Consider the following 23,033-nt stretch of genomic DNA (forward strand, 5'->3'; position numbering starts at 1 on the left):
TCTCCAGGCTGCCTGCCCAGATGATTCCCTGGATGAGAAAGGAGGGAGGCGAGGGGGTCAGAGAGCATCAGCTTCTCAGATACTGAACCTTTCTCATGACATTTACTCCTTATAACCAGTGTTCAGAAAGAAGGGTGTCGGATGAGGACACTGATGCTCAGAGAGGGGACTTGTTTAGTGAGTAAGGGAGCCAAGATTGAACCCCAGGCACTTTGACTCACAGCCCTGCTCTCTGCACAGTGGGGGGGAAATCTCCAACTCTGTCCTCTGAAATCCTTGTATTGTTCTGTTCTTCAGCAGTGGCACTAAAGAGAAGTCCACTGTGGAAGGTAAGTTTAGCTTTACAACCTGGACCAGACAGATACTGCAGTGTCTCTTGATGGGATGGGCGGAACCTCTTCTAAATGGCAGCACTCAGCACACTTAGCAGCATCAGGAGATTTCCTCCTTTGTTGTGATGTTGCCCCTTCACTAGGCTCCTATGGAGCAGGTCTGGAAAGGTTGGTGTGGACAGAGCCCAGAGGGGCCACTGCAACCCCAGCAGCACTGGGCATGCCCATTCCTGGCTCTGCAGACTGAGGATGAGGAGGGGGAGGTGTTCCCTAGAGGGTGGTGGGTCCCCACGTGAGCAAGAGTCCCTGTTCTAGACTCAGGTGTCAGGGGCTTGTGTCTGCCCTTGCGGCTTCGGAGTCTCTATGCCTGGGCCCTCAGAGGCCACGCCCCCCTGTAGTCACTTGAAGTCAAGAATCTGAGAGAAAAGGGGAAAGTGGTGGTTGTTGTGGGGGGTTCTGAGGGTGGGTGCGTGTTCTGCTGATGGAAATGAAAGCTTGGAGCTGACAGGAAATATTGGGACATAGTGGAGGGAAGGGTGAAGACGTAGTCCCTTCATTTCTTTCAGCCTCAGTTTTCTCTTCTGTAAAATAGTGATCATCACTGTCTCCTTTCAGGAGAGTTGGAAGTATTTGAGGTGCTCTGTCTAAATCACCAGCACAGAGTAGAGACACCCAGACTGGGGTATTATTTCAAGGCTGTGACCCAATTCCCCGTGTCCCCATTCCTCACCTGTAATGTTTGCAGAATGTACTGAGGGCACATGGCCTGGTGACAGGGCAGCCCCTCAGGGAGCAATGGGGCTGACCTTACAGGCCATGTGGTCCTCACAGAGCCTCTAGTCCTCAGTTTCCCCATCTGTGAAATGGTGGTAATCACACTACCTTTCAGGAGTCTGTGATGACTGGAGAGGGCTAAGAAACCCTGGATGGAGTGGGTTAGGGTGTCCCTGAGCTCAGTGCACAGCAGTTGAGAGCCTGAGCCTCGCCCCTGCCTGGGCTCCTATTCCAACTCTGGGACCTCTGACGAGTCCCTCCCAAGTTGGCGCTCAGTGTCCTCTTCCTTCAGTGATGGCCCCGCCCTCACAGAACAGCTGCAGGGACTGAGTAAGGGACGCATGTCAAGAGCTTAGAGCAGAGCCGGGCATGTGATACATGTTCCATTAATGTGGGCTCTGATGTGCCAAAGATAGAGGACCTCCATAAACCATAAACAAAATGAAAAAAACAATCTACAGAAAGGGAGAAAATATTTTTAAATGATGCAGCTGACAAGGGCTTTATTTCCAAAATATACAACAGCTCATACAACTCAAAAATAACAAAAAGCAAACAACCCAATTGAAAAATGGGCAGAAGACCTAAGTAGACATTTTTCCAAAGAAGAAATACAAATGACTGAGGCACATGAAAAGATGCTCAACATTACTAATTATTAGAGAAATGCAAATTAAAACTACAGTGAGGCACCACTTCACACTGGTCAGAATGGCCATCATTAAAATTTGTACGACTCATATCGATGTATAGCAAAACCATCACAATATTGTAAAGCAATTATCCTCCATTTAAAATAAATATGTATTTTTTAAGTTGTACAAATAACAAATGCTAGTGAGGATGTGGAGAAAAGGGAGGCCCGCCTATACTACTGGTGTGAATGTAAACTGATGTGACCACTATGGAAAATATTATGGAAGTTCCTCATAAAACTAAAATTATCATATGAACCAGAAATCCAACCCCAGGGCATATATCTTTTTCTCCAAAAAGACACATACATCCTTATGTTCATAGCAGTACTATTCACAATGGCTAAGACAAGGAAACAAAGTACATGTCCATCAATAGATGAATGAATGAAAAGATGTGGAACATATATACAATGGAATACTGCTGCTGCTGCTGCTGCTTAAGTCGCTTCAGTTGTGTCCGACTCTGTGCAACCCCATAGACGGCAGCCCACCAGGCTCCTCCATCCCTGGGATTCTCCAGGCAAGAATACTGGAGTGGGTTGCCATTTCTTTATCCACACAATGGGATACTACTCAGCTGTAAAAAATGAAGAATAATGCCATTTGCAACAGCATAGATAAACTAGTGATTATCATACTAAGTGAAGTAAGTCAGAACAAGAAAGACAAATACCATATGATATCATTTGTATGTGGAATCCAAAAAATGACTCAGGGAATTGCCTGATGGTCAATGGTTAGGATTTCATAATTCCATTGCAGGGGCCTGGGATTGATTCCTGGTAGGGGACCAAAGTGGAGAAGGCAATGGCACCCCACTCCGGCACTCATGCCTGGAAAATCCCATGGATGGAGGAGCCTGGTGGGCTGCAGTCCATGGGGTCGCTAAGAGTCGGACACGACTGAGCGACTTCACTTTCACTTTTCGCTTTCATGCATTGGAGAAGGAAATGGCAACCCACTCCAGTGTTCTTGCCTGGAGAATCCCAGGGGCAGGAGAGCCTGGTGGGCTGACGTCTATGGGGTCACACAGAGTCGGACACGACTGAAGCGACTTAGCAGCAGCAGGGGACCAAAGAACCTCAAGGTACACGATGTGGCCTAAAAAAAGAAAAAGAGAGACACACACAAGTGTACCTACCTATGAAACAGAAACAGACTCAAGGACATAGAGAACAGAGTTGCAGTTGTCAAGGTAAATGGGGTAGGGGTTAGGTAAGCTATTCGATGGACGTGAGTCTGAGTGAACTCCGGGAGTTGGTGATGGACAGGGAGGCCTGGCGTGCTGCGATTCATGGGGTCGCAAAGAGTCGGACACGACTGAGTGACTGAACTGACCTGAACTGAAGCTATTATATATAGAAAGGATAAAGAACAAGGTCCTACTGTACAGCACACAGAACTATATTCAATATCCTGGGATAAACAATAACAGAAAAGAATATATTTCAAATGTATATGTATAACTGAGTCACATTTTGTGCTGCAAAATTAATACAGCATTGTAAACCAATACACTTCGATTAAAGCAAGTTATAGATTAAGTAAACAAAATGTAGCCCCCCAAAGAGATCCATGTCCTAACACTCACTAGTGAATGTTTTACTTTACATGGAAAAAAACATTTGCAAAAGTGATTAAGGCTCTTGCTATGGGAGAATATGCTTGCTTATACATGGGAGCCCAATATAATCTTATAAGAAGAGCCAGGAAATCCAAAGTTAGAATCCAGGTGACAATGGAAGCACAACTGGAGTCATAAGAAGACAGAAACCTTGAGAAGAACGTAGACAGTGTCAAAAATGTGCAGAGGCGATGATGAGAGCGTCTGGAGAAATGTAGCCCAGTTGACTCCTTGATTTTAGTCCAGTAATACTGCTTTTGGTCCTTTCACACCCAGAATTATAAGACAATAAAACTATCATTGAGTCACTAAGTTTTTGTTAATTTATTGCAGCTTCCTTAGGTAACTAATATAACATATGTCATTGTGACACAGTTATAATATAACTGTGTCATTGTGCCTTTGGAAAAAATCCCAGGGAGTTGAAACAATGTTTTACTTTCTTCATAAACTTAATGTTCATTGTGAATATCTGAATATCACTGTCACTCAAGTATACAGGTTGTTGGAGCAAATTGCTTCATGAGTATGTGGATCCCTGGGGAGGAGTGAAGTTGGTCTATAAAGGTATTTGCAGCTTAATGAATAACATACAAAATACATGCATCACTTCTCCTCATAACTCAGTGATCTAAGAGGTCATGTTCAGTTCAGTTCAGTTGCTCAGTTGTGTCCGACTCTTTGCAACCCCATGAACTGCAGCATGCCAGGCCTCCCTGTCCATCACCAACTCCCAGACTCTACCCAAACCCATGTCCATTGTGTCAGTGATGCCATCCAATCATCTCATCCTCTGTCGTCCCCTTCTCCTCCTGCCCTCAATCTTCCCAGCATCAGAGTCTTTTCAAATGAGTCAGCTCTCCACATCAGGTGGCCAAAGTATTGGAGTTTCAGCTTCAACATCAGTCCCTCCAATGAACACCCAGGACTGATCTCCTTTAGGATGGACTGGTTGGATCTCCTTGCAGTCCAAGGGACTCTCAAGAGTCTTCTCCAACACCACAGTTCAGAAGCATCAATTCTTCAGCACTCAGCTTTCTTTATAGTCCAACTCTCGCATCCATACATGACTACTGGAAAAACCGTAGCCTTGACTAGACAGACCTTTGTTGGCAAAGTAATGTCTCTGCTTTTAAATATGCTATCTAGGTTGGTCCTTCCAAGGAGCAAGTGTCTTTTAATTTCATGGCTGCAATCACCATCCACAGTGATTTTGGAGCCCAAATAAGAGGTCATGTGGTCCCACCTAATGCAAAGGACAGAATGCAGCACTCCCTGAGGACACAGTGAACACCCATGAATATGGGGTCGATCATGACACTTCCAGAGAGGGCTCAAGTACTCAGTCCCAGTCTCTGCCACATCACTGACCTCCGTGACTCAGTTCCTCTCTTGTATTAGTGTCTTACATTACAGGCTCATAGTGCAAGCTTCATGCAATGTACATGTGGTGTGCTGAGTTTAAGGCCCATTCATGGTGCATTCAGACAATGAAAGCTGTTCTTGATCGTTGATAAACATGTAAGAAAACATACAGGATCACATAAGGATGAATAAATAACTGCTTTGTGTCTTCCTCCAGGAGCGGCAGGTGACAGGGAGCTGCAGGTGATTCAGCCTGAGAGGTCAGTGTCAGTTACAGCAGGAGAGACGGCCACTCTGCACTGCACCGTGACTTCTCTGAGCCCTGTGGGGCCCATCAAGTGGTTCAGGGGAACTGGGCCAGGTCGGGAGTTAATCTACAGTCAAAAAGAAGCCCCCTTCCCCAGAGTAACAAATGTTTCAGATGCCACAAAGAGGAACAACATGGACTATTCCATCCGCATCAGTAACATCGCCCCAGCAGACACTGGTGTCTACTACTGTGTGAAGTTCCAGAAAGGAGAACGTGGTGACGTGGAGTTTAAGTCTGGACCAGGCACTCATCTCACTGTGAGTGGTGAGTATGGCCAGGGTGTCCTTCATCTCCCAGTCTCTGACAAGTCAACAAGAATGCCCTTCACTCTTTGAGCAAAAAAAGGAATCTGGTACAACAGTGATCTGGACATGATCTGATTTTACTCTCTTCTACAAATCAGAGTATTTGAGGCCATGACAGTTGTGCTATTTGCTCAAGGCCCCACAGCTGGTAAATGTGGGAAAAGTCTGGATCCTAGTTCCACAGCCCTTGACTTTTCCATCACATTCAGTCCTTTGATTCCAGGGATAAGGGAAATGAAAGTCTGAGTGACTTGATCCTTGACAGGCCAGGCCTCACTTCTTATCTCTGGACAGTGCACCCTCAGTGTGGCTAAGTCTTCTCTTTATTCAGCACTTACTGAGCACCTACTGTGTGCCAGGCCCTGCCCTGGATGCTGTGGAAGCAGCAGTGAACAAAGCAGGCGAGGGCTCCTCACCCGTGAAGCTTATGTCCGCTTCCTCCCAAAGAGGAGAAGTCCATCCAGCGCAGGGAGGGGAGATGTGTTATTCTTTATTTCCTATTCAGAATTTCCTAAACTGGGAAGAAATTCTAAGAGATGCTGTTTCAGTGTTTCTTCTTACGGCCCTGCTTGGAGACAATGCCGAGAGGTTGGGTGTTTCCTTCTGTCATTCAGGGATTGACTCACACAGTCACTAAAGGCTCCCAGCAGAGCTGGTTCATCTCAGAATGTCCCTCCTCAGGGAAGCAGTTCTCCATGTGGGTGACTTAGGAGCAGTGCCATTGAGGCAGCAAAGGTGCTCATTTAGATTTTTCTGACAAAGGCCCTGAATCCTTGACTCTCAGCACAGGATGGGCCTTAGGCATCATCCTCCCAACCTCCCATGTACAGATGGGGCCCTGAGGCCAAGAGATGACGGGGGCCCAGACCACAGTCACATAGTCAGTGAAAGGATCCATCAAGAACCCAATCTGATTCAAGGCCAATCTCCTTCCTGCACCAGTATTGGAACTTGTTTAATGGAAGAGCCTAGTGCATAGAAGTTGCAGAATACAAATACAAATACCAGGGTACTGATTTTTTTTTTTTTTTTTGGCCAGAGTTCCAATATGTTTCTAATGAGCAGCCATATTTAAAAACAACTGGACTATATGAGGGTCTGTGACTTTTATCTAGTCTGTTTCACTTTTTCTATTTCATATTCAGTGCTCCCATTTCATTTAGTTTATGTTTTCCAGTTTCTCCATCTCTTCTTTTTGTTGATGTTCATTTCTCAAACCTTTATCAAGTGTAGTAGAAAACCTTTTGTATACATACATATAAATTATGTATAACATATATATTTTAGAAAACTTATGAATTTTTACCTAACTAAAAAATTTATGATATTTTGATTCTACTTGTTTGACTTAGTATCAATAGAATACTAGATATCTAGTTTTAAAAATATAGATATGTAATAAGCAACAAACGTTCACTATATAGAACAGGGAACTATAGTCAATATCTTGTAATAATTTATAACGGAAAATAATTTCAAAAATAACATATGTATATATGTATAACTGAATCACACACACACAAAATAATTCTACTTTTTGAGATTTAGTAATGTTTATCTTTTTGCCAGTTTTTTTAAATGTCCTGTGGACATCTAACAACAACGTATGAGATACAGAATTTTAAATATATTGTGTCAGATCAGATCAGATCAGTCGCTCAGTCGTGTCTGACTCTTTGCGACCCCATGAATCGCAGCACGCCAGGCCTCCCTGTCCATCACCAACTCCCAGAGTTCACTCAGACTCACGTCCATCAAGTCAGTGATGCCATCCAGCCGTCTCATCCTCTGTCGTCCCCTTCTTGTCCTGCCCCCAATCCTTCCCAGCATCAGAGTCTTTTTCAATGAGTCAACTCTTCGCACGAGGTGGCCGAAGTACTGGGGTTTCAGCTTTAGCATCATTCCTTCCCATCACAGACTCGATGGACACGAGTTTGAGCGAACGCCAGGAGTTGGTGATGGACAGGAAGGCATGGCGTGCTGCAATTCCTGGGATCGAAAAGAGTCGGACATGACTGAGCGACTGAACTGAACTGAATAACCAAAGGAAACATTGCTGCTGCTGCCACTGCTGCTAAGTCGCTTCAGTTGTGTCCGACTCTGTTCGACCGCATAGACAGCATGAAAACTCTGTTGCTGAAAGAAAACAACTTTTTAGCCTGACATCCAAGTAATCTCAAATTATCTGCAAATTACCTTTTCTAATTTACCTGCTATCTTCTTTTCCTCTTATTTTAGAGGCCTTAGAGTATGGCAGCTTTGACAAAGGGTTCATTCTGCTCAGTCTGTATTCCACATCTTCCAAGTACTTATTGAGTCACTTCAAGGAAGTTTTTAAAAACCCTTCCAAGTTTTAATTTGCACACCTTTTATTAAAAATGGGAGTTATGTACCTAAAAAAAAAAAAAGAAAAGAAATCCCAGGGCTGATCCCCTTCAGGATGGACTGGTTGGATCTCCTTGCAGTCCAAGGGACTCACAAGAGTCTTCTCCAACACCACAGTTCAAAAGCATCAATTCTTCGGTGCTCAGCTTTCTTCACAGTCCAACTCTCACATCCATACACGACCACAGGAAAAACCATAGCCTTGACTAGATGAACATTTGTTGGCAAAGTAATGTCTCTGCTTTTGAATATGCTATCTAGGTTGGTCATAACTTTCCTTCCAAGGAGTAAGCGTCTTTTAATTTCATGGCTGCAGTCACCATCTGCAGTGATTTTGGAGCCCAGAAAAATAAAGTCTGACACTGTTTCCACTGTTTCTCCATCTATTTCCCATGAAGTGATGGGACTGGATACCATGATCTTCGTTTTCTGAATGTTGAGCTTTAAGCCAACTTTTTCACTCTCCACTTTCACTTTCATCAAGAGGCTTTTTAGTTCCTCTTCACTTTCTGCCATAAGGGTGATGTCATCTGCATATCTGAGGTTATTGATATTTCTCCCGGCAATCTTGATTCCAGATTGTGTTTCTTCCAGTCCAGCGTTTCTCATGATGTACTCTGCATATAAGTTAAATAAACAGGGTGACAATATACAGCCTTGACGTACTCCTTTTCCTATTTGAAACAAGTCTGTTGTTCCATGTCCAGTTCTAAATGTTGCTTCCTGACCTTCATACAAATTTCTCAAGAGGCAAATCAGGTGGTCTGGTATTCCCATCTCTTTCAGAATTTTCCACAGTTTCTTGTGATCCACACAGTCAAAGGCTTTGGCATAGTCAATAAAGCAGAAATAGATGTTTTTCTGGAACTCTCTTGCTTTTTCCCATGATCCAGCAGATGTTGGCAATTTGATCTCTGGTTCCTCTGCCTTTTCTAAAACCAGCTTGAACATCAGGAAGTTCACGGTTCACATATTGCTGAAGCCTGGCTTGGAGAATTTTGAGCATTACTTTACTAGCGTGTGAGATGAGTACAACTGTTTGGTAGTTTGAGCATTCTTTGGCATTGCCTTTCTTAGGGACTGAAATGAAAACTGACCTTTTCCAGTCCTGTGGCCACTGCTGAGTTTTCCACATTTGCTGGCATATTGAGTGCAGCACTTTCACAGCATCATCTTTCAGGATTTGGAATAGCTCAACTGAAATTCTATCACCTCCACTAGCTTATTCGTAGTCATGCTTTCTAAGGCCCACTTGATATATATTGTATAGGATATGATTAATATAAACTAATTAAATATAATTCAATTATATTTAAATTATTAATAACATCAAGATATTCCTATTCTTATTTTTTCTGCATTTGATAAAATATTCTCAGATAAATGTTAATATGTCTCACTATGTTTATATATTTTTCTTTTCCATTAAAAAAAAAGGAACTGCATCTGACTCCAGGCAAGGCTCCTTCCTTCACTGGCATTGGGACTAGTTTTCTGGAAGGGCCTGGCACATAGAAGTTGCAGAATAAAAACTCCTTGGGCTTCCCTCAGAGCTCAGTCGATAAAGAAGCTGCCTGCAATGCAGGAGACCCAGGTTCAATTCCTGGGTCGGGAAGATCCCCTGGAGAAGGAAATGGCAACCCACTCCAGTATTCTTGCCTGGAGAAACCATGGACAGAGAAGTCCAGCAGGCTATAGTCCATCGAGTCGCAAGAGTTGGACACGACTTAGTAAGTAAACCACCACCACCCAAAATCTCCTTGAATTAACCATGGAACAGGCTCCTTTCATTGCTTTCCCAAAGGTCCAGAAGGTCCCTCACATTCAGAACCTGAGCCTGAGGTGACTGGAAAACTCTCCCTACTTTCACCCGCATGATCCCAAATCCCTCATTCCACATCAGCCCCTAGAGCTGCCCTGGTTTTCAACAGCTACTTAACACTCAGCATATGGAGACAGCATCATTCATCTCCCAATCTCCTGTTGATGGAGACTAAGTTGTTCCCAACCTTGGGCTACTGAAACAGTGCTAAGGTGGATAAGCTTTCCAAGTGTCACTCTGCTCAGAGGGGAAATACCCACTGGAAGTGGCATTGCTAATTCAGACAGTATGTGGATTTTAATTTGTGTGATGATATTGCCTGATTTTCTTCCTAGTCTTGGTAGCAAATAATCTCCCTAAACGTCTAGATGTCAGCACGGAAGGTGTTTTTTCCTGATTTCTCAGATATTATTAAACTTCCCAGATGGTGGGTCCCCTGCTCAGTCTCAATACAGCTAGTAAGTGGCTCCCCCACCTCTCAGATCTGCTGGCTCCCAGGGCTGTTCATCCTCTTCCTCAGGCCGCCTGCAAGATGATCCCCTGGATGAGAAAGAAGGGAGGGGAGGGGAGCTGCCGCCTGTCAGATGGTGAATCCTCCTTAGGCATTTACTCATTATAAACAGTGTTCAGAAGGAAAGGTTGTCTGTTTACCACTTTTACAGATGAGGACTCTCAGGCTCAGAGAGGGGATCTGATTTGTGAACAGGTAGAGGAGCCAAGATCGAATCCCAGGCACTCAAGGTCACACAGCCCTGTTCTCTGCACACCCCACTGTGCTTATCAAAGTGTTGAGCAGACTCCAGCCCTGTCCTCTAAAATCTTATTTCATTCTTTTCTTTAGAGATAAACATTTTAAAAGGCCCTGTAAGGGAGGTAAGTCCAGTTTTACAACCCAGATGAGACAGATCATTCAGTGTCACATGATGTGCTGAAAAGTTCCACAATGACACAGAAATAAGTTTGGGGAATTAGCTTTTTTCAACACTCTTAAAAGCATCAGGAGATTTTCTCCCCATTGTTATGATGTTGCCCCTTCACCAGGCCCCTGAGGAGCAGGTCCGGGAAGGGTGGTGTGGACAGAGCCCAGAGGGGCCGCTGTGACCCCAGCAGCACCAGGTTGTGCCCACTCCTGGTTCTGTGGACTGAGAATGAGGAGGGGGAGGTGTCCCCTAGAGGGTGGTGGGGCCCCGTGTGAGCGAGAGTTCCTGTTCTAGACTCAGGCGTCGGGAGCCCACGTCTTCCCTTGTTGTTCCAGGGTCCCCAGGGCTGGGCCCTCAGAGGCTACTCCTCCCTGTAGTTGTTGGAGTCAAGAATCTGAGGCAAAAGAGGGGTTGGTGGTCAGTGTGGAGGCTCCTGAAGGTGGGCACTTGCTCTGCTGATGGACCTGAAAGATTAGACTTGACAGGAAACACCAGGACACAGTCAGAGGGTGAGAGGAGAGAGTCCCTTCATTTCTCTCAGCCCCAGTTTCCTCATCTGCATGATGGTGGTCATCATGTCTTTCAGGAAGGATTTGAGGAGCTCTGTCCAAATTACCAGCACAGTTCCCTGTACTGGGCACCCCCCTTCCTCACCTGTAGAAAGAGGATGATCACACAACCTTTGCAGGGTGTCCTGAGGGCAGAATGACCTGGTGAAAGGAGAGCCCCTCAGGGAGCGATGGTGCTGGCCTCCCAGGCTGTGGGGTCCTGGGCATGTCTCAGTTCCCTCTTGTCCTCAGTTTCCCCATCTACGAAATGAGGGTGATCACACAACTTTCAGGGGTCTGTGATTGACTGGAGAGGGCCTAGAAAGCTCTGGATTGGGGCGGGGTGGCGGTTAGGGTGTTCCTGAGCTCAGTGCAGTTTCTGAGAGCCTGGGCCAAACACCTGCCTGGGAATTCGTCCCAACTCTGCCGCATCCCAGCGCTGGGACCTCTGCTGAATCTCTCCCCACTCTGGGCCTAAGTGTCCTCATCCCTCAGTGACAGCCCCGTCCTCACAGAGCAGCTGAAAGGATGAATGAGGGACACATGTCAAGAGCTTAGAGCAGACCCTGGCATGTGATACATGTTCCACTAACATGAGCCCTGATGTGTTGGAGCCAGAAGACCTCAGACAGGGTCACTTTCCCTCCAGGACTGAGTACAACTGAGTTACTGTGGAGCTGGGTGCCTTTCAACCTCAGCTGCTTATTGGAATCACCTGGAAGATGGTGGCAAGATCCCAGGACCCTGGCTGTACCCTATAAATTCTGATTTAAGTGCACAGACATGGCCTGGACAGCTGAGTGTCTTAATTCCTGTGGAGGATGCTGGTGCCCAGCTACGGCAGAGGAGCCTGAGCTGTGTGTTCTCGAGGTCACCGAGAGGGAAGGCTATGGTTTTTCCCTGATAGAGGTCAGTCCCCTGTTGTGCCTGGGTTATAAGAACAGCTCTCCCAGATGTGAGTGCTTCAGAATAAACTGTGATGGTGACAGATCTTCGAAGGCCCAAGAAACTCAGCCTGAGTGGAGTGGCAAGGACACCCACACCCCAACAGAGCTCACCTGGGTTGAGAGGGCCTTCCTACTCACTCAGACCATCCTGTTCAGACCAGAGCTTCATCACTGGGGAAACCGTCCCATCTTTAAACACCTGTGTGCCTAAACAGGCATTGGAATCCCTGCAAACACTCCCTTCTCAGCCTGGAGCCCTCTGGCCTCAACAACCACAGTGACACTGATGAAATCTGTCCTGTCTCCTTTCAGAATGCTTCCAGGTTCTATAAAGAGCTAATCTGCAGGAAAATGCCTGTGGTCTCTTGTGTGTTTTGAAAGCTAATTCCCCAAACTTATTTCTGATGGGATTATTTTTATAATTGGGGACAGATTCATAATTTGGTGTTTCTACTATTTTTTTTGATGTCGATTTTTGCACGGCAGCTGTTTGGAGCAGAATATGACTCTCCTTGGTGCTTCAATTGTGCTTTTGTTTTGGCTTCTTACTGCCTAAAAAATAAATACGTAGTTTCAGAACTAGAATGACCATATCTTATGATAACAAGGGCATCTCTGGTGGCTTAGATGGTAAAGAATGTGTCCGCAATGCCGGAGACCTGGGTTGAATCCCTGGGTCAGGAAGATCCCCTGAAGAAGGAAATGGCAACCCAGTCCAGTATTCTTGCCTGGAGAATCTCATAGACAGAGGAGCCTGGAGCGCTACAGTCCCTGGGGTCGCAAGGAGTCGGACACAACTGAACGACTAACACTTTCACTTTTCTTTTATGATAAGATCATGGATGTTATTGATTAAGCACCTACTATATGCCAAGCTCTGTGTTTTATATACATCCTCATCTTACCAGGTGGTGCTTGTATCCGCTTTGTCCAGAAACAGTGAGGCTCAAGGGTAAAGAACTGCAACACTAAAATCAATCAGTCCTGTGTGCAGTGAGGTGAACTCTGACCTTAATTGCCACGTGTCCTTGAACAGCTTCACTCTCCCTGAATTTTGTCCTATATATGGGGACACACTCAGGCCTTCCTCTCAGAGCTGTGGGGGGGATTAGAGAGCTGAGGGTGATCAAGAGATCAGGCCATCTTTAGGCTCTGAGGAAACTCTGGATAAGTAGTAACTGATCACAGTACCTCATCCCTTTAGGGATGTCCAGGATGCTGGAGTTTATACAATTTAACATATTAAGGCAGCTAATATGAGGGACATATAGCTATGTATGTCCTCAAATGTTTAATGAGTTTTAGGAAGCAAGCTAAATATTTAGAAATGCAAATATCTGTAATGTTTGCTGTCTACAGACTTTTACAGGAGGTATTGGGTAATAATGAACAATTGAGAGACACCCTGCAGGACTCCTCTACAGGGACTCTCACATTTGACTTGCTGATTTGTGTGAATCTGGGTTTCTTGTAGGCCTATGTCTGTGTCTCTATGGATTTAATAACAGTTAAGAAGCTAAGCTGGAGAAGGCAATGGCACCCCACTCCAATACTCTTGCCTGGAAAATCCCATGGACGGAGGAGCCTGGTAGGCTGCAGTCCATGGGGTCGCTGAGGGTCGGACACGACTGAGCGACTTCACTTTCACTTTTCACTTTTATGCATTGGAGAAGGAAATGGCAACCCACTCCAGTGTTCTTGCCTGGAGAATCCCAGAGATGGCGGAGCCTGGGGGCTGCCGTCTATGGGTCGCACAGAGTTGGACACGACTGAAGCGACTTAGCGAAGAAGCTAAGCACCTGTGGTTTCTCAGCACTCGGTGATCTTTCTTTTCAACTCAAAACTAACCCAAGAGAAAAACCCGACTCAAAAAGATACCCGTTTGCACCCTTCCTTTGAAACTCAGGGGTTGATATATTAGTCCAATTGGCATTTTGTGGGAAGAATAACTACCTGAAAGACAGTTCTGAACATAAATAGAGTCCAGGTTAAAGAGAGACATGTATTTGTTTAGTTTTGTGAAGCATCTTGTTTTACTCCCAGCAAAAACACTTCCAGCACCTGATTTAACTCTCACTGAAGCCTGGGCAGGTTAATGCCAGCTGCCCTCTTTCATAGACGAGGAGCTAGAAGGGGCCACACCACCCCTCTCATCCGCTGGCCACCCTGCTTCAGCTTCTGTGTGGTCCCTGTGATCCTGCTTCCCTGCATTCCCTTCTGTAAATGCATTTTCTGAAGTTAGTTAAGTTTTCCAGGCGAGCCCAGTCAGGAATAGTTAATAAAAAGAGTGAGCCCCAAAAGTACTTTTGTTCCTGTGCCCAAATTGGTGGGAAATCACCTGGCAGAGGAAAGAAGGTGGACTCTGAACTCAGGTCTGGAATTCCAGTCAGCCCTGCCCCTGATTCAAAGTCACCCCTAGGAACCTGTAGGTCTCCCCGTAACATGACTATGGTAACACTGCCCTCCCAGAATTATTTGAACAATTTAAAAATAATATATTTGCAATTTCTTAACACTGTCACAAGTTTTTTGTTAGTGATGATAATCACAATCATGTTCATTGTTAAGCCCTCTCCGCCCATGGTATCTGGCCCTACAGTGAGGGCTACGCCTGAGCAGACAGTGAGTGTCACCTGCAAATCTCACGGTTTCTCCCCCAGAAACATCTCCCTTATATGGTTCAAAAATGGCAACTGACCAGTGTGGATCCAGAGGGAGACAGCATTTCCTACAGCATCTCCAGCACAACCAAGGTGCTGCTGGCCACGGGAGATGTTCACTCCCAGGTCATCTGCGAGGTGGCTCATGTCACCCTGCAGGGGGGCCCTCCTCTCCATGGGACTGCCAACTTCTCTGAGACCATCCGAGGTAGATGCCCCTCATGTCAACTCAAGCCCTCCCCTGCCCCCAAGGCCCTAACTAGCTCCTCCCGCCTGCTTTTTGCTCCATGCCTTGAATTGCCTGGAATCTACTTCCTGACATTCCTGCCCAACACCAGGCTTCTAGTTGAGCTATTCACTCACTTCTATGGACACCTGTGCCAAACACGATGCTAAATAGTTTTCTTTGCTTTATCAACGGCTTCTCCAGTTACTGAGCACCTACTATAAGCCATGGAGAAGGAAATGGCAACCCACTCCAGTGTTCTTGCCTGGAGAGTCCTATAGACAGAGAAGACTCAAGGGCTGCAGTCCATGGGGTCTCAAGGAGTCGGACACGACTGAGTGACTAGGCAACACTATAAGCTGGGCCCTTATGTGCCTAGGGATTTCATTTATTTTGCTGCAGTTATTGTGTGCCTACTGTATGATAGGGACTGATCTTGCTGATTGCAAACATTATAACCCTAATAGGAGCTATCAGTTTTTGAGCACCTACTGTGTGCCCTGCACTGTGCTTAGTGATTTCATTCCTATGCAGAGAAACCCTTTGAGCACTTGCTGCCTGCCTGGCTCTGACCTGGGTGCGGTGACCTGTCCCATTTGTCAGAGCTTCTTCTCTGTGCTCTTTCAGTTTTACCCACCTTGGAGCTTACACAACACCCTATGGGGAACCAGATGAACGCCATCACCTGCCAAGTGAACAAGTTCTACCCCAGAGACTTGCAGCTGATCTGGTTGGAGAATGGAATCATATTCTGAACAGAAGTGACCTTGACCCTCATAGAACACAAGGATGGAACCTTTAACTGGATGAGCTGGCTCCTGGTGGACTCCTCTGCCCACAGGGAGGCTGTGGTGCTCACCACAGTATGATGGGCAGCCAGCGGTCACCAAAAAACATACCCTGGAGGTCTCTGCTCATCAGAAGGACCAGGGCACCCACAAACTCCCTGGTGAGGACTCCACTCCAACTGACCCAATTCTTTATTTGTTTTTATATAATGAAGGGAGTACTTCATGCTTTTTATCAAACAATCTAGAAGTCAATAGATATAAACTAGAACTTTAAAGTGAATTCCCTCCTTACCATGGGTAAGAGTATGGTATATTCTTTATAGATCCTTTGACATAAACATCCATGACATTAAGAGAGAGAGGAAGGAGGAATATCATCCTGTTCAGTGTCCTGCCTCTTTCTTTCTTCAAATAACGTTTCTGTGTTCACCATTCCACATCTGCCCACTTGCCACCTCCTTACTCTTTCTAACCTCTTCCTGGTCTCTTTTCAGCCTAGACTTTTCCATCCATATCAGGAACATCACACCAGTAAATGTCTGTACTTACTACTCTGTGAAATTCTGGAAGGGGAGCCGTGAGGACATGAAGTTAGAGTTGTACCAGGCACCCAGGTGACCATGAGTGGTCACCGCATGGGCTCCTCTGTCCTTTGATTTGTGACAGTGGACCAGAAATGATCGCAATCGCTCACTGCACATCAACTAAATGCAACTGTCAATTCATCTCCTTTTCTGCTTCAGCCACCCAGAGGGCTTGGAGTTTACATAAGGGACTCAGGGAGCAGTGGGGATGGGGGTCGGTCTTGTGTTGTTGAAGATGTGTTGCCTTTAGTCCAGGTCATTGGGCTAAAGTAATCAAGGTGAATGAGTTACTGAGGACAGGAACCCCAAGCCTGCACAAGAGATACATGCTAATTACAGACGTGTTCTCCCACAGCGTGGACTTGTTCCAATGACAGTGCCCCTCCCTTTATATAAGTAAGACATCTTGTAGGCTGTCATATAACATCAAGAGAGGGCCAAGTCAGGTTTCCATGAATCTTTCTCCAGAAGATCTTTCAAAGGCCCACATTTCTTCCAACATGCCTATGGTATTGTCCTCATCTACTGGGTCGATGCTGGGTCACTGAGCGTCCAGGTCCCTGCCTGCTGGAAGAATTAAGAGAGGAAAGGGAGAACAAACAACTTCCTTTAAATTAGTGATATAGAGAAGTTGCATAATTGTGTTCACAACTTATGTGTGTCAATGGTGTCTGCAATTGTGTGGTCTTTTCGTTAGGGACATTATTTTCTATAAAACTAATACCAGTGCACACTTAATATAATCAATACTAATTCCCAATATCACTTAAAGTGGAATATAAATTCAAATTTTTCAAAATACCTTTTATAATTATTTTTTTTCACCAAAATTGTTTTTAATTCATCTGTAAGTTTTTGACAAAATTTTCCCATGACACCGTATGGGTCATGAGAATCTTTTTTTTTTTTTTTTAATTTGAAGCAAATTTCAATTGTTTAAGACTATTCAGAACATTCATTTCATATTGTGTGAGCTGTGGTAGGCTGTGCTTTTTGAGTTATTTCTTCCATTGTCTCTGAGTTTTCAAATTGCTGTCTGTACAGTTGTTCGTAAAATTCTCTTATTATCCACTTATATCTGCAGAGTCTGTATTAATGTCTTCCATTTCCATTCCTGTTATTGGAAATGTGTCATTCCTCCTTTTTTATTTATTTATTAGAAGCATTTCATTTTAATGGTGTTTTGAAAGAACACACTCTTTGTTTCAGTTATTTTCTCTATTGTTTTTGTTTTAAGTTTCATTGATTTTTCTCTTCTGTTTTTGACTTCATTTATTTTTCTTATTTCTGTATTATTTCCTCTCTTCCTTTTGCTTTAGGTTATCTTGCTTCTCATTTTCTAATTTCTTGAAGCAGAAATTTAGATTATTGGTTTAGACTTTCTTTTTCTTTAGTGCCACATCTGGGTCTCTTTCTGTGCTAGGGAATTAGGAGAGCGGACCTGGGTGGCTGACTGCTGTGTTCTTCCTCCAGTCCTGAGGTCTCCAGCCTGTTCACCTCTTCTTCCACCTAGAGTTCTCCTGTGCTTATCCTCTGTGTTATTTCTAGGGTTCAGGTTATACTTAACAGGGAGTGTAGGAGAGAAGAGTTCATGCAATCTTGTCTACAGTGGCTTGGAAATGTTTTCTAATCTTCCATCTCCTGCTTGGACTCAACCAGGGTTGGTATTTCTGGGCTGTCCCATCAAGGTTGCTAGTGTAGTAAGGCTGGAAGCGTTTTTTGAAACATTTAGGTGGGCAGGCTGAAGAGAAGCATAAAATGCCGATGTGACCCTTCCACCCAGACCCAAAGCCTACCCTGAGCATCTGAGGGATCCAGCTGTTGCACTCCTGGGTCCAGGGGTCTGGGGTGAGGATGCATATCTTATTGTTTGTTCTTACGGTACTGAGATGTCTTACAATATTTCTAGCCTCTCTTCTCTCAGTACAGCATAATCTAACATTTAAAGGAGTTCTTGGTTAGTTGGTTTTCATAGAGGGAGAAAGGTTGTGAGTCCTCTCGTTCTTTGGTTCTCTTTCATCTTTCAGGAACATAAACCCTGAAATCCCTTCCACTATGTTTTTCCTTTTTCCCATTTTCCCTTCACCATTCAATAGCCAAACAGTACTTTTTCCTTCTTTTCACCTAGAAGCTGGGGCTTCCCAGGTATCTCAGTGGGTAAAGAATCTGCCTGCAATGTAGGAGTCATAGGTGTCATAGTTAGATTCCCGGGTCAGGAAGATTCCCTGGAGGAGGGCATGGCAACCTACTCCAGTATTCTTGCCTGGAAAATCTCATGGTCAGAGGAGGGTGGCAGGGGTCACATGTGTCCATGGGGGCACAAAGAGTCGGACATGACTGAAGTGACTGAGCATGCACGCATGCACACGAAGAAGTTAAGCATTTTAAATTGTGCCTGTCCATTTATTCACATCTCTCCTTGAATTAGGTTCCTATAGTCACTGTAAGTAGTTACCATGTTCAGTGATTTAATACAAGTGCATTAATACATATATATACACACACACACACAAATATGCTTAATATAGTTGTAGAGGTCAGACGTCTACGATGGTGGCTGGGCTGTGTTCCCTCCAAAGGCTCTAGAGGAAAATCCATTTTCTTGCCCTTTCCAGCTCCCAGAGGTGCCTACATTCCTTGGCAAAGGGCCCCACATCACGCTGACCTCTGCTTCTGACATCGCACCTCCTTCTCTGACTCTCCTGCCTCCACCTTTTACTTGTAAGGATCTTTGTGATCACATGGGCTCTACTCAGAAAATCCAAAATAACTTGCCATCTTAAGATCTTTAACTTGATTACTACTGATCACCTCTTTTGACACATATGGTAATCTACGCACAGATATGGGGGATTGTGTGCCAACCATATTAAATCAAGAATAGGTTGAAACCCTTTCCTGTGATCTATGCACTGTTCTGCAGGACACTTTTTTTAATATTTTCAAAGTTTAGGCAGATTTAATACTCATGATGTTATTTTCAATATCTAGATTCCTAACCTTATCAGACTTGACTATTTCTCCTGAAATTTTCCTAATAGCTGACTGAGGATGGGATTGCAGCCTAGTGAGAGACTGTGCACTAGGACTTGCTGAATTTTCTCTTGTCTCACAGTGATTTTCACTTCTGGAGTTTTCTCTTCAAGTTATAGGACCCTTGCAGCCTGGGAAAAGAGAATGTGAGATGAGGGATTCCTGTGCCCTAATGTCTGCCTCAAGCTTGAGGCCAGGCGGCAGGTCAAAGCCACAGCGTGTTGGTGGGCCCAGGCGGCCTCAGATGGAGTAAGTGGAGGCCCTGGGAATGGTTCCTCTGTGACCCTTCTAATCAATCGCCTTGTCGCCTGATTTCCAGGCCCAGAACAGTCTTCGCCTCTCCTGGCAGTTTTCCTCCTAGGCCCCAAGACGCTGCTATTGGTTGGTATCTCCATCATCCTAATCTGCAAGAAGTTTTGAGCATAAATGTAAGTTGGGGTAGGATGGAGGGCAGGACAAGTTCTGTCCTAGAGCTTAGAGAGGCTACTCATAGACCACACAAGGTCAGGGCCCATGTGGAGTTAAGAGAAGGTGAAGTAGCTCCCTCAATCCCCTCAGGACACCCTGCTTCCCTCTCAGTGTTACCTGGTTCTCAGGTGTGTGAGGTCCTAGAGGAGATGGGCTGGATCAGGGATTTTCAAAGGGGGTCCACAGAGTCTTAGGGGTTCTGTAGAGGAAGTGGGCAGAGGGTGCTGAATGAGGAACACCTGAGCGGGTGTTTCACTTAAAATCTGGGACTTCTTGGGGCAAAAGAAATCCATATTTTAGGGCAATGTTGAGAAGTTTGGATCAGCTGTTCTGAGGGGTGTCTTGCTCTGATCCTCTGTGTAACAGTAGAAAGGCTTAGGAAGGGGCACCAGGGGCGCAGGACCTGGGGAGGAGGGAAGGAGGCTGAGTAGGTAAAGTTCTATCTCAGGAGCTGCCCATCCTCTCAGGACAGTTATCCTAGGAGGAGAACACCTGGGTACATCGGAGGGATTCATGAAATGTTTCTTGAGTGATGAGCACATAACTATGACATTTTCCCACAGCTCCATCCTTCCCGCCTGCCTGGTGCCACCCTCTGTCTCTGCTGTCTCCTTCCCTCCCTGAAGGGCCCAGCCTTGGAGAAGAACCCAGCTAGAAGCTCCCACAACTTTGCTCCAAATGCCCCCCTTCCATGGAGACCTGCCTGCTCACATGTTCTTGAAGCCCTCAGAGCTGTGTCTTCATACTTGGTCCTGAGTGGGGATCATGGGAAGTAGTTCTGGGGACTGACTCATGACATATCCCTGGAATGTGAGAAATAAGTCAGATCAACACAGGTCAGGTTATCTCGCACCTGTAACCCTGGACTTGGCTCACACTAATGTTCTCTGCAGAGAAGTTATTCTGTCTTCTGTTCATCGGACTCCTCACCCTTTGAGTATAAATGATGCCCTATCTTGGTTTTAAGAAAAATTATTCTCCTTCCTTATTGTCTCAATAGCCTATTTTTCAAACCCAAAGAGTAGTGTTCCCTCCTCTCTCTGTGATGGAAAGAGTAGTCTTTCTATCATTTTGCATCCTTCCCAACCCTGTTGCTCATGATAAATACACTATTTCCAGAAGCCTGGAGTCATCCTTGATTTCTCTTTCTTTTATATCACATATTCAGTTCTGTCTTTAAAGTGATTATGTCCAGTAGCGTGATGGTAAATCTTTAACAACTGACTGTTAAGAAAGAAAAAATAAGCCTGATTGGTAATACATGTCAAATTCTTGATGTAAAATGCTTTCAATGTGGTCAATTTCAAGTTCACAACCATTTAGCAACTTAAATAATTCCTGAAAATGTAAATGTTGTCTCTCTTGAGCCAGTCCAAGCTTCTCACAGCTCACCACTGAACATAATCTGCACACTCTCATCCCCATCACCACTCCCTGGTCCCAGACACCATCATCCCTTCCTGCACCACTGCTATAGTCTCTAACTGGCTTTCCTGTTTCAGGCACAGTGATTCTCGGACTGTCAGTCAAATCCTATCTCTACCCTCACCTTCTTCCTCCAACATGTCTGCTTGGCTCACTCTTTTCCTTCCTTGCAGTCTCTGCTCAAATTTACCAAGGCACCTTCCATATACCACAATGTATAAAGTATCAGTTCCACTCTCAGCATGGCATTCCATGAGCTCTTAACCTGATTAGTTTGTTTTCTGAGCACTTATCACCATCTGACATAAAAGATAGGCAGCTCTCTCTTTGAATGGTAGAAAAGGACTATAAAAATTACTGTGTAAATGAAATCATGGAATCTGATCTCAGTAATGTTGGGATGAATAATGATTGTTTTGTGACTTTTAAAATTTGTTTTCAAAGCATTAGAAACTCTGATTGTCAGTAACTAACAATATATAGTTTGACAAAGTAGAAACATTGAGTATTACATCAATTAATTTGCCTGCTTTCTTCTTCTTGTATAATTTACAATATAAGAGCATCTTTTTTCCAACTTGGTGAATTATGCTTCTTGGTAAGTTTGGATCAATTTCCAACATTTAGTGCTTGTACTGTCAAAGTTGTGAAATCTTTACAAAACTTCCTTTGATTTGAAACATTTGCTGCTGTCACATCCTCTGGGTCATTTTCACCCTTTTCTTACCACCAGTTTCCTTATTTATGTGGTAAGTTGGCCTTCACTAAGTTCTTCTGACTGCATATCTGGAATCTTTCTTACAGTATTAAGTTACTACTCCCATGGTCAACTATTTTTTCAGTAATCCATTTGCATTCAATTTGAATATAACTTCTGGCATCATCACTTTTTGTCTCTCCATTGCACTTTCATTTGTTGCCAATTCCCTTTTACAGTTATTCACCTTGTAAATGACATATGAGTTCATCACTGGGAGAATGGAGACAACACAACTACTTATTTTTCTGTCTGTGCCAAAACAGAGTAAGAGTCACGGTGACCAATCCTGCAGACTTTTGAAGAATTAACAGGATTGGTTATTGAGCATGATGAGCATCTGTTAGTACACAGTGATTTGTGGACTGACGTGGAGTTAGCAGCAAAGTTGTACTTCATGCAACTGTTCACAGTATATTTCCTGTGATAACTGAAATCTGAACCATGTGTTGGGGGTTGGTGTTATTCAACTAAACTAATGCACCATGCAACATGAACTCTGATATATGTGTTGTCTCTTCCTCAAACAAGACATCAGTTTTATGAGAATAGACCGAATCCTCAGTTGCCAGAACACTGACTGCCACATACCAGGCCATTAATGTTTAATAAATGAATGAATTCATTTTTACTAAATGTTGGATTTCAAAATAAAAATTATCTAATTCAGTCACCTGACTCTTGTGTTCTAAAGTCTGTTCATTAAAGGCTAAACTCTCCTCTTTGTGTTTAGAAGTCCTATCAAAAATTCAGGATCCTTCAGAATATAAGGAAGTGAAAAGCCAAAAGAAAACAAAACCAAAATGCAAAAACTGACATTTACTAGAGTTTGTCAAAGGGGCTCAGGAAACAACTGAAAGAGGCCCCAGTGGACAAAGCTGGAACAATTTGAGCAACAAATATATTAAGTATTGGATGTAATGCTTTTGTCACTTCAAAATTCATATTTAAAATGTTAATGCCCAATGTACCTTGCTTCTGGTTGGTGCATTTGGAGCACAACTAGCTCACAAGGGAGCCTCTGTCATGAATGGGATTAGTACCTTCCAAAAGAGACCC

General features: G+C 44.4%; 1 protein-coding gene across 1 annotated transcript in view; it reads left to right on the forward strand.

The window, feature by feature from the left end:
• LOC104973826 (signal-regulatory protein beta-1) overlaps positions 1–22,652 on the forward strand; it is a 35,288-nt gene extending 12,636 nt beyond the window's left edge. The window contains 5 exon segments of the mRNA XM_010811573.4: positions 5,011–5,367; positions 15,544–15,775; positions 15,777–15,865; positions 19,644–19,752; positions 20,356–22,652. Of these exon segments, the coding sequence (XP_010809875.4) occupies positions 5,011–5,367; positions 15,544–15,775; positions 15,777–15,865; positions 19,644–19,744 (779 nt within the window). The 3' untranslated portion in view covers positions 19,745–19,752; positions 20,356–22,652.
• The last annotated feature ends 381 nt before the right edge of the window (positions 22,653–23,033 follow it).

Source organism: Bos taurus, chromosome 13 (genome assembly GCF_002263795.3).
Source record: "Bos taurus isolate L1 Dominette 01449 registration number 42190680 breed Hereford chromosome 13, ARS-UCD2.0, whole genome shotgun sequence".
Classification (NCBI taxonomy): domain Eukaryota; kingdom Metazoa; phylum Chordata; class Mammalia; order Artiodactyla; family Bovidae; genus Bos; species Bos taurus.